This window comes from Merops nubicus, unplaced genomic scaffold (genome assembly GCF_000691845.1).
Source record: "Merops nubicus isolate BGI_N331 unplaced genomic scaffold, ASM69184v1 scaffold8382, whole genome shotgun sequence".
NCBI lineage: Eukaryota > Metazoa > Chordata > Aves > Coraciiformes > Meropidae > Merops > Merops nubicus.
Genome location: NW_008595554.1, coordinates 12,385 through 23,816, shown reverse-complemented (window position 1 = coordinate 23,816; position 11,432 = coordinate 12,385). Strand labels below are relative to the sequence as shown.

General features: G+C 40.6%; 1 protein-coding gene across 1 annotated transcript in view; it reads right to left on the bottom strand.

The window, feature by feature from the left end:
• Window positions 1–2,008: 2,008 nt before the first annotated feature.
• LOC103768919 (glycerol-3-phosphate dehydrogenase 1-like protein) overlaps window positions 2,009–11,432 on the bottom strand; it is a 16,634-nt gene continuing 7,210 nt past the window's right edge. The window contains exons 5-7 of the mRNA XM_008936082.1: window positions 5,871–6,104; window positions 5,368–5,474; window positions 2,009–2,269 (exon numbers count right to left, since the gene is read on the bottom strand). Of these exons, the coding sequence (XP_008934330.1) occupies window positions 2,173–2,269; window positions 5,368–5,474; window positions 5,871–6,104 (438 nt within the window). The 3' untranslated portion in view covers window positions 2,009–2,172. The remainder of the gene's footprint in view (window positions 2,270–5,367; window positions 5,475–5,870; window positions 6,105–11,432) is intronic.

Genomic DNA, 11,432 nt, shown 5'->3' with positions numbered 1-11,432 from the left:
TATATGTACACATACAAAGGTGAAGCCAAACTGCTTGGTATGAAAAACAAACAACACAAAGCATAAGCAGACACATCAAAAGTTATGCAGTGATGAGGAGCTCAGGCTCCACGTGTGCGTTAGTTTAACAGTGCTTCCAATGGTAGCACATCCCTTTAAATGTCTAAGCAGAGTGCTCACGCCAGGTCAGCTCTACCAGCAATTGCCTCAGTGGCCACAGACACCCGATGTCACTCAGCTTCCAGCCATCTGTTGTATTTAGCACTAATTCAGAAAAAAGGCAAAATAACTTCTCATGGATACCTGATGATGTTCACAAGATCTTCCAAAAGATTCCTGTAAAGCATTACAGGAGCATAACAAAAGCGATTATGCTGAAGCACCTTCCTGTCTTTACAAAGCTGCCCCAATGCTTGCCTATTTCAGAGTAATCCTGGCCACTTAATTAAGTACCATTTATTCACTGTTATTCCCAGGCATCCCCTTTGTTTTACTAAGTTTTGAATGACAACTTAAAACTCCAAGATGGGCTTGTGCTCACGATTTCTGGTCTAAAACTACCACTGAGCACAATGAGTGACCATGCTGATACTGCTCGGAGGTTCGAGGGGGAGATTCGGAGTGGATGGGCATTCTTGCTGAGCTCTGCAGATTTCAATGCTAACCCTTGTCTCCTAGCTGCAAGAATGAGCACATTCTTTATGTAGCTGGCACATGTTTTACAAAAAAAAAATTACAGTTTAGTATACAAGAAAAGCAAGACAGTTTTCATTTATCTACCTTCTCTTGCATCAGCTTTCTTAAAAAAAAAAAAAAACAAAAAAAAAAACCAGCCAAGCCAACCCCATCCTCCAAACTCCAATGATGAATGAAATTAACCTCCCTCATAAAGCAAAGGTGCCTAAGAAAATGTAGCTGAGATACCTGGAGAATAAAAGAGACAGATGCCCTTGCAAAGCTTTCTGGGAGATCGGCCATAAGGGACTTGGCTCAGCAGCCACTGAAGTTTTGTCCAGTGAAAGAGTAACTTCAGAATTCATCATTCCTCTGGGAGGCTCATTCAGGACTACAGTCCTGTTGATGTGTCAGCCACTGTCAGGCACTGAATGAATGCAGTCAGGGCACTGGCACATAAACCTTTTGACAACAAAAACACAGTCTACCAGGGAAGTCCCCAAATGTTCCTTGGGATGTTGTGTGGAGTGCAACACTTGGTAGTTGATAGGTAAGCTAGAAACACAGCATGACAATTTTGAGCAGTGAATACCCAAGAGAATCCTTCCCCATACACCAAACAATACCAGTGAAGAACAACCACAGGTGCAACACTAACATGAACCCTTGGTTCCACAGTTCAGAACCACCAGGTGAGCATCTACCACACACTTTGGGGAATGGGATTCTAGAAGAGCCTAATACCTGGGAACAGTAAGGGAGAAACAGAGAGAAATACAAAAATGCAAGGATTAAAAAACAGAAGGGGAGGCAATGATCCCCCTCTAGCATATTCCCTTTAAAACAGTGTAATTAAAAACTTGAAATTCACTTAGAAATTGGTTTCAAAATAGTCTGACAGTTTTAAAGACTTTCAAAAATCAAAATACTCTTCACCAGAGTTAAAATATCCCTGTAGCTCCCTAACTGCTACCACTTGTTTTGCATTAATATTGCTTAAATTAATATAAACATATGCATGCAAAATGTTAAAATTTATTTGTGTTATACAGAATAAAACCAAGTTCTAATAGAAAGACTGCTGATATTTCAAGGCTACAGGCTTGATTCAGTTGCCACCAAAACCAGGGGAATTCTTCCCACAGTGTTCAGTGTATTTTGGACTAGGCCTTAATAAGAGACAAGAAGCCATTGTGTTCTATGGAGTAGGACCACTCACAAAGTACACTTGTGCATATACACCAGGTATGCAGTGCAACTCTTGCATTGTGCATCTTAAACCAGTTGTGTTTTAGCCAACAGAAGGACAATCAGGAGGCCAGCCCGCACACTGTGGCAGACAAGGCTGTGTAACAAAACCCAACACCCAGCCTGAGACATTCACGTTGCTCCTGCTGCCCAGCGAGCAGCTCTGAATGAAGTTTAATGATGCATCCACTTGAACCCAGACTTAACTGAAAGGCAGGAAGCTGCACTAGTACGATGGCCTGATGGATTTTATATATGCTCTGGATGGCTCTGAAGGCAGGATATCATCTCTCTGACAGGCTTCCCTTCATAGCAAATCTGATACACAGCAGTGAATAGTGGAAACCTGAGGAAACAGGGTGGGGAAAATAAATGCAGCATAAGGTTAGCCTGTGACATTTTCTTAAATGAATGAAAGTAAACAGTGTGAGGAGAGGGAGGGAAATGAAGGAGACTGAAAAATCAATCTCTTTTAATATTTGTCAAGTGCTAAAATTGAGCTGAAAAGCACTGGATAAATACAGAACCTATATGCATCTCTAAAATGAGTCATTCTTAGAAGCCTAGCTAGCTATAATGTAGCATGCAACATTTATTATGTATGGCACAACCATTAAGTGATCTAAAAAATAAAAGCATTTGTGTCTTTCCTCAGTTTAAAAGGATGACTGGCACATAAGTTATGCATTATCTCTAAGCAATAATTTGGTAATACTATTGCAGAATATGACACAAAGATACCCAAGAAGAAACTAAGGTCAAGTTTTTAAATAAGAGTCTAAAATTAAATGTGGATTTTGAAGCACCAACCTCTATCTCTTCTTTTTTTTCTTTTTTAAATTGGCCGTATTTCCAACAACCCCCAAATTATTCAGGCATCTCTGATAATATGATGTCTTGTTACAGCTAAGACACTTTACAGAAATTTATATTTCCTTTCTGTTCATCCCAAATAGTGACAACCAGACAAATCCCCATACAGAGTCTGGTGAATTTTAGGGATTAATTATTTGTTCTCCAAATGGCATTTCAGTGTGGCCTTTTACACTGATAAATTTTGAACAAACACACTACATTATTTTGACTGAAATAAAAAATAAGAGTATTGGAGACGGGGAAATACTTAATTTCTCAGTGATTCAGAATGTATCTGGACTAGGACTTTCACCTCTGGAAAGTGATCCTATCAGCTACTCTAAGGCTTAATCTGTAATGCACAAATGCAGCACTGAGCAGAACCCCCAACCAGCACCAAGCACCACATATGCTTGCCCACGCACTCTGCTGTCATGTGTTACGCTGAAGTGACTGGTATCACCACGTGGCTCTGAACTAGACCCCTCAAAGAGCACCTGAGGTCACGAGAGAAGCCACGAGCCCTTCAGGAGCACTGTGGCAGCATGGTGACTACAGCATCCTTGGGGCAGATACAGGATTTGTACTTGGCTGAATGCAGCACTTGGCATTACTGGGGGAAAAAAATGGACATGCTTGTGAACTATGGATTTTATTACAAGTGCTCAATTAAAAACGTAGAATTTAATTTTTATCTGAACACATTTTAATAACCTGCTATGAAATCCATGCCTTTTGGTTTATTTTTGTGGTGAATAAGATAAAAATAGCAGCAATAGCAAAAACTATTTCAGGTCAATCCAACTGACTTGATTTTTGGTTTTATTTCGTCAGTGGAACCCAAATTAACCTATAGCCACATAGATGCTCTTTCAAATCCAATGCTACACCATTTACGTTGCAAAAATCCTTATAGGAAACATGCAGAAAAAAAAAGAGCTTATTTGAGGACTTTTGCATTTAACAATCCTCACTTAGTGCAACGTATCAGGCTGGAGGGGGAGGGGGTGAATTTTCTTTTGCCGTAAAAACTTAAATGTAGGCACTAAAATAAAATCTGTTATACCTGTGTGAGAGGAGGCCACAAACCCTGTGAACCTTCTTAGCAAACGCAAGTTTCACACAGCTTTAGATTCAGTACTGGCTGTTACTTCTCAGCCAAGCAGCAGCACTGCTATGAACCACATCTGGACACACAAGTCCTGCTGTTTACCCCAGAGAAGGTCACCCTGCTCTGCACACATCTGCCACGCTTCCCGTGGGAGAGCAGAATCAAGGCTGACTGCAGGCTAAGGGGCAGCAAACTCCAAATGCATCTCATGTCTGAGCGCATTACGAGGGCTAGCTCTCCAACTGCTGGAATGAAAAAATGAATTGCACTGCAGATATCAAACCAGAACAGATCGATGCCTCCTTGAGTCTCATATGGAAACAACCACATGTGGCTTTAGGAATCATACATGTTCCAACTCAAATACAGATTTGGACAAGCCAGGACAATATAACTGCATAATATCAACAGTGTTCGGTAAGTGTCTTTCAGGACAACACAGAGATGATGACAGGAGCTAGCTCCACAGAGTGGTGTTCAGTAACCTCCCGAGGTGAACCCACAACCTTGACTAATTCCACACCTCTCCTGCTCTGAGAGACTGCTGTGATAGATGGAGATCCATAATCATGAACTAAATAAACTTTTCTATAGAGAGAAATGACAAGCTAGTGACGTCTATGATGTAGATGGTATGGAGTAAGGGGTGAAATGTCCTGATATGAATCAGAACAGAACCAAGTCTGTTCAGTGATTTTACTTTCCAGCTCAGTCTCTTCTAAGTAACTGCACTTTCTGAAGTTAACTGCATTGTTTCACAGACAATGTCTACTTCTAGCAGTGACAGTGCTTGACATTTAGAGTTGCTTGCTTGCTTGGTTTGCTCGATGTTGCAGACCAACAGAGACCACCACTAGAGTGTCATTCCAGTGGCCCCACCCTAACCCTTGACACTGCTCAATTTCATACCACTAAAGAATGCTGAGTTACACAAGCAGATGGCAGGTTTTATCCTAGATCAAACTGGAAGTCACATTAGGAAAGAGAACTGCAGTATCTAAGCTAGAATCCATGTGGAGAGGAACAGCCACTCTATTCAGATGATCACCTGTACAGATCCTTCATAACACAGCTCCCCTCCTGGGAGCTAGGTAATGAATTTACTGCTATGAAATGAGCTGTAGAGCCTCTTCACATGTCTCTTTAGGAAGCTCAGCTATTTTCATGTATTTTGTTATTTTCACATAGTAAAACACACTCTCTGGGCTTCTCTGTGGTAGCAGAAGGCAATAATACATTCTGCAATCAGAAGGGCATTCACAAATTTAACATCACACTATTAGCTCTACCTACAGCTCTATTATTATCAGGTTCTATTCACTCCTCTTTGTGATTTTAACTGGGGATTAAGGAACTTCTTTTACAGTGATTTTCTTTATGGCTGTTACCTTCATGAAGATACTGACACCAAACAGGCAGAAAGACTTATGTAGATAAGAAAGGGGTATGTGGAACTTCCTTTATTTGTTCTTACTTACTTTTCCAGCATTCCTTTCTGTTTCAGGATGCGATACACTTCTGCAGAAGTCTGTGGTCCTTGCAGTTTCTGACCATTCAACATTTCTTGCTCCAGCTCTTCAATAGACTGAGCAACGGAAGGGGAAAAAAAAGGGAAGAAAAGGAAAGCTATGATAAATTTTTTCATAAGTCTGACAACATCATCTGGACAGAAAAGTTGTAAGGTTTTTTCCTTTCTCAAAAGTGACCTTGAGTCAACATATATAACATTATCCTATATTCTTGTTTGTAGAAATTCTCCTCCTTAAATCTGCATTTCCCAACATCTTATCTCTCTAGCAATTTTTTTTTTTTTTAATCCACCTCTCCCTTTTACACTCATTCTAGCCTTGTAACACACACACAAAAATGGGAGAATGCTCACACAGCACAGGTAGCATGTCTTGCATAACTGTACTATTATTCCAAGAAACAAGCAGTGCTAGTACTTGCAAAAATGGATTTCACCCCATGAATAAGGTACCTTTCCAGTTTTCACAAATGCTTCTGCTACGCGTCGATTCCGGCCACCATAGCACGTCGTGATGAGATCAGCAACTCCACAGCTCTCCAGGAAAGTGGCAGTAGACACCTGTCCTTTGCAAAAAATTCTGGCAAAGGCAATCATCTCCATTAGGCCAAGGCGAATAACGGCAGCTTTGGTATTGTCACCACAACAAAGGCCATCACAGAACCCAGCTCCTACTGCTACTATATTCTAATGAGAAGAGAAAAAAAGGAATAGGAAATGAATCAATTATTGCTTACAGAATCCTAGGAAAGACCAAAAGACAGAATGCACACATCTTCAACAACTGCCAACACTTTACTAATGTCTGTTGTTTTTAGCTGTACTAAAGGTTGTTGTTTTGGGGTTGGTTGGTTTTTTTATTTGTTTTGTTTTGTTTTGGGGTTTGAGGTCTATGGGATAACCTGAACAAAAAAAAAAGTTAAAAAAAAAGGAATGCAAGTCTTATATTAATAAATATTTCCAAGGATGAAAGCGTAGTTGAAGCTCTGGAACATGCTGCCCCAGAGGCTGTGGAGCTATTACTATTGATTATCTTTAATAACAAACAGGTTATACTACACTCAAACAAGGTTTTATCTGGATTGAGCTGTTCCTTCCCTGAGGTAGGGGCCAAGTTAGACTGCCAAGTCACTGACCTTTTATCCGTATTTTCTTTATGCTTAAGGTAACACTGGGTCTAGAAGCATTTATTGACTTTCATACTGATATGCTAAGGGACCAAATTCAGCCAAGTTAATAGTATTCATCCCTTTTAAGTATGCAGGGTTCCTATAACAGTAATAATTAATGAAGGTTCATGACACAGGCAGACCATTGCTAAGCAAACAAAGTTGTTTTGGTTTTTTTCTTCCCTTAGACCTGGTGGTAGCCTTTTACAAAGAATGTGCTGTTTCTTCCTGAACAATCAGCTATACACTCCCTCCTTAGGTTTGTGAACATAGAGATTAGTTGAGAGACGTCTGAAGGAAGTAACTATACAAGTTGTTTTCTGGCCTGGAAGTCAGAGACTAGACATGGTTAGTTTGCCCCTTTAAAAAAAAAAAAAAAAAAAAAAAAAAAAAAATCGAAAAATCCTATCAAACCCAAAAACACTCCAAAAAAAGATGGCATCCCAACATACTGATAAAGCAAACAAGGAAGCAATAGATGTAGTAATACCTTCCTGCATGCAACAACAGCAGCAATCTTAACAGAAACCACAGAAATACTGTCATTACAGGCACCTAACACAGCACCCGATGCAGGGGAAAAAAACACAACAAACCAACTAAACTGCTGCTGAAAATGGCAAGCTGATTAACAGCCTGGTTTGGGTTGTTTTTTGGACTGTAAGAACCAAAAACTGCAGGCAGACTGCACTGCTGCATGTACATTCATGGCTAGGTGACTGAATTAGACGAGGTCAGAGGATTAGCCATTGCGTTTTGAACAGCTAGCTGAGGTCTCGAGGTGACCTTTAAAACTGCAGAGAGATATCTCAACATCAGATCTGAAGCAGCAAAAGACCATCAGACTTTTAAAGCTGGTACTTTATATCATTTTGGCTTAAATTTGACTGTGGCAATTCAGCCAAGGTATGTTTGCATTGGACGTCTCTCCCAGAGTAACCTCTAGTATTTCTTCATTTGGTGTCAACACAAGAGGAAATCAAACAGGTATTTAAGAAGTGCTCAGCTTGGATAACCCACTGAAATGGAATTTGCACACACATGAAATTTCCAGGTGTTTAGCACTCAGCTAAAGCCAGCATTTTTTAACAACCTCTGGGCTTCTTCCATGTACTTCTTGAACACTCCAAAAACCAAAGCTTCCCCTTCACTCCAGCTTTGCCTGCTTTGACTTTTCTTTCCACTGTGAAGCAGCCTACCTGATCATAATTTACAGTATGATTTGGCCTATGGTATTTTGTTGTCTACTTCTACCTTTTGCAATGTTTGCCTTTGGAGCAACAGAAATAGTTCTAAGCAAGTCATACCAAGACTGGGTATTTCTGAGGAACTCAGGCAGGGAAGAAGGGAAATTGTGAGTCAAATGCTGAAACACTAAGCTCCTAATTTGCACAATGTCCCCACTGTATTTTGTTACACGTAGTTGCAAATAATGAGGAAACAAGACAACTGGTTATGCTCTAGAACACAAACTCATGCCTATGGAACTGTTATATCCTGGTCTACATAACCCTCAGGCCACAACTATGAAGTTTCAAGGTCTACTACCACCTGGTTTCATTTAAATCCTTGAAGAATCTATGACAATTCTCTCATACCTAAAATATTGTAGAGAACTGAGTTATACCACATTGAAAGTTACCTTACTGAAAGATAAGCCACTCCTTTAAAAAAGAAACATGACAAAAAAGAATCTCCCAAAACTTGAGACTGAGTCATCTTTCAGTCCAAAACAAGACCAAAACAGGCAGCTTGGTACTTGAAATCTCTGGGTGTGGACACAAACCCAAGTTTGTTTCAGGAAAATGCAAAAGCAAAACACAAATTAACACACCAGAGCCTAATGGCAGTAGCACAGCAATCCTGAGAAGCAGGCAGTGGGGACAGAATCACAGATCTATCTGGCAAAAACATCTTTCTGTATATGATATGGTTGATCCTGAACATCGCCACTGCTAAAGCCTACACCTGAAGTTACAAGGGTTCCTGCAAATGCAATGAACACACATTTGTGCAAAAGGAGAGAGCCCAATATGCAAGGACAACTTTAGTCTACAAACTTGTTGTTCCAACGGTTCCAAAAAATACTGCCACAACAACCACAAAATTACTGCAATGCAATGTTCCTCCTGACCTGAGGGGTTTGGAGCTCTCAAAAGCACTTCATGCTGGAGCAAACACATTTCCCCCACCTCAGCATTAACAATTTTTTACATTGAAGCATGCATCCTGTAAGCAAGATGCACAGGATGGTTTTATATTGCATAGGATTTTAAGCTACTTTGCACTAACAGGCAAGTCTTTAGCTGGTCTGGTGTCCAGAAGCTGGCACTAGTCCTAGTTATTCTAGAACATGAGCAAGGACTTGATTCAGATATTTTATCACCAAGACAGTAAAACTATGCTCCAAAAGAGATATGTTGATGCCAAGCGGTGCTCACAGTATGTGTCAGGATAAATGAGCAAAAGTGTTTTTTTAATTGTACGTTGACCTGCTGCAAACATGCCAGAGGTCACAAATGCAAGATTAAGAGATGATCAAGAAACCTAAGCTAACAAGTCTGCAAACTTTGCTGACAGACTGCTCTCTTACACAGCCAGTGCTCATCAATATCCAATATGCAGTCCTACTCTGTTTACAGTGTTTGTGGAGTGCTCATGAAGACAGCTTCAAAGGCCATTTCTGAGGCAACCATTACCTCTGCATAATTAAATGGATCATTAGAGAACTAAACAAAGCTAAAAATTAAAAAAAAAAAAAACAAACACAAAAACTAGAAAAACCATGTGGGACATCCAGCCCTCCTTGAGGCAGTGTCACAGCTCAGCAGAGTCTGCTTTCACTCCTGCTTGCACAGGAACTTGGAAGCTCCTTGCTTCACGTCATGGCTGAGAGAGGTCAAATGGACACTTCAACAAATCAGAGATAGTACTGGCAGGACTGTCACAGGAGTTAAACATAAACTGCTTGCTTGCTCCTGGAACACTTGAACGTAAATAATGGATTTAATTTCCACTTAATCTCAGAAAAGAGAAATTTCCACAATCAACTTCTACAGTACCTACACTGACTAACCAGCAGTGACTGCCATAAACACACTTTGCAAGACCACCTTTGTAAGTAATAATGTTGAGTTATGTAACCTGGTAAACAATATATCACTGTTATACTTCTTACTTCTTTGCTTAAGGTGAAACTGGAGCCATAAGATTTAGAGATGGGCCTGAAACCACCTGAAAGGCAACACAGCTGCTGCTCCTTCTCCTTTTGACAGTAACTGTCACATCTGTGTTGGTCCTTGGCGGCTGCTGCTGGAGGGTTTTTAACTCCCCAGATCCCTGAACATGTACCCCAGACAGCCAGAGCACGGCCACTCTGCCATATCCAGAGATTAGAGCCTCTCCTCCCTCACACTCACCCCTGGCACTGCTGCACTGAGGAAGTGAAGCCAGTACAGTTCACATCCAAGAATGCAGCTACCCGTGTTCATATCACCAGGTTCATGCACCAGCTTAGTCTTACCTCACATCTGTGCTGATCAACTGGAAGATGATACCCTGGCACAGGCACTAAGGACACCTCAGAGGTGATAATCTTGGGCCTGTGCTGCTCAGCAGTATCATACCTGCCACCATTCAGGAGCACATCCATACGTATGCAGAGCTGCACATACTACTCTTACAGTGCTGTCATAACCTTTAAGCACTTCCTAGGAATGCCCCTTTATAGAATGGCAGCTGGAACCTGCAGGTGGCCTTGGGTCAGGCTGCCTGTAAAGCCAACTGAACACCTTGAAACTGAACTATCCAGATTCAAACTTTATTGATTTCTGACCTCAACCCTTAGAAAAGGTCAACAAATAAATGTGAAATTTGCTTCAGTCCTCAAAAGAAAAAAATCCTGATAGAGAAGAATGTGCCAAATACTTGTTATTCCTACAGCCAACAAGCTTCAGCAGACAGCTGTTTTTCCTCAGTATCATTTGATTTCATAAGTGACTGCCATGGCCTATTCGGCCAGTCTCCAAGCTGACACAAGACTGCAGTTTCACTGCACTGATTCCTCATCATCAGATGTACTTCACATCTACTGATTCAGTACATTTCCATCAGCCCATTGTCACAAAAAAATAAATACAGTAAACAAGGTGGGTATTATATACCAGTATGTGTACACACACACACACACAAATAGCTGCAATACTCATTATTATAGTCTGAACTCAAATATGTTTCAAAAAATAAATTTCAAATTATCATTATTGTATTGGGAAGCTGTGCTCATAGCACTCTGTTACCTTCTGTATTTTTTCGCCAAGCCTTAAACAACCAGCCACACTGAAAAATCCTCCCTGCTTAGAAAGGCTTGCAGAAATAAAAGTCTATACTTGACCTCATTCTTTAATAAGATCTCATCTATTATCCCAGAAATACCAGGAAAGTCTCTTTCCCAAGCTAGTATTTATAGAAGCAAGCAGAAGCTGGGAGAATATACTAATTCTCATAGTGCACTATTGCTGATCCCTTAAATACCAATACCAGAGTTGCTTTTACTGTTTCTGGATCCAAAGGGAGTCTGGCCTGGCATGTGTGCCTGCTTCCTTCTGTCCTCTAAGCTGTAGTTCGCAACGGTCCTGCTGACACTTTGAACTGGTTCAGCTACAGAGAGCAGAACCTCTCTTTTTATTCCTGTCTCTTCACACAACACAACACGGTCGTCTTCTGAAATAGGAGTTTCCTCCTTCCAGCAAGGTAAGCAATGCTAATTTTTACTATTTTTTTCCATGAAGTAACTTTCCAAGTTTAAAGTAACTGTCAGTTGACAGAAGCTACAATTTATATCTTT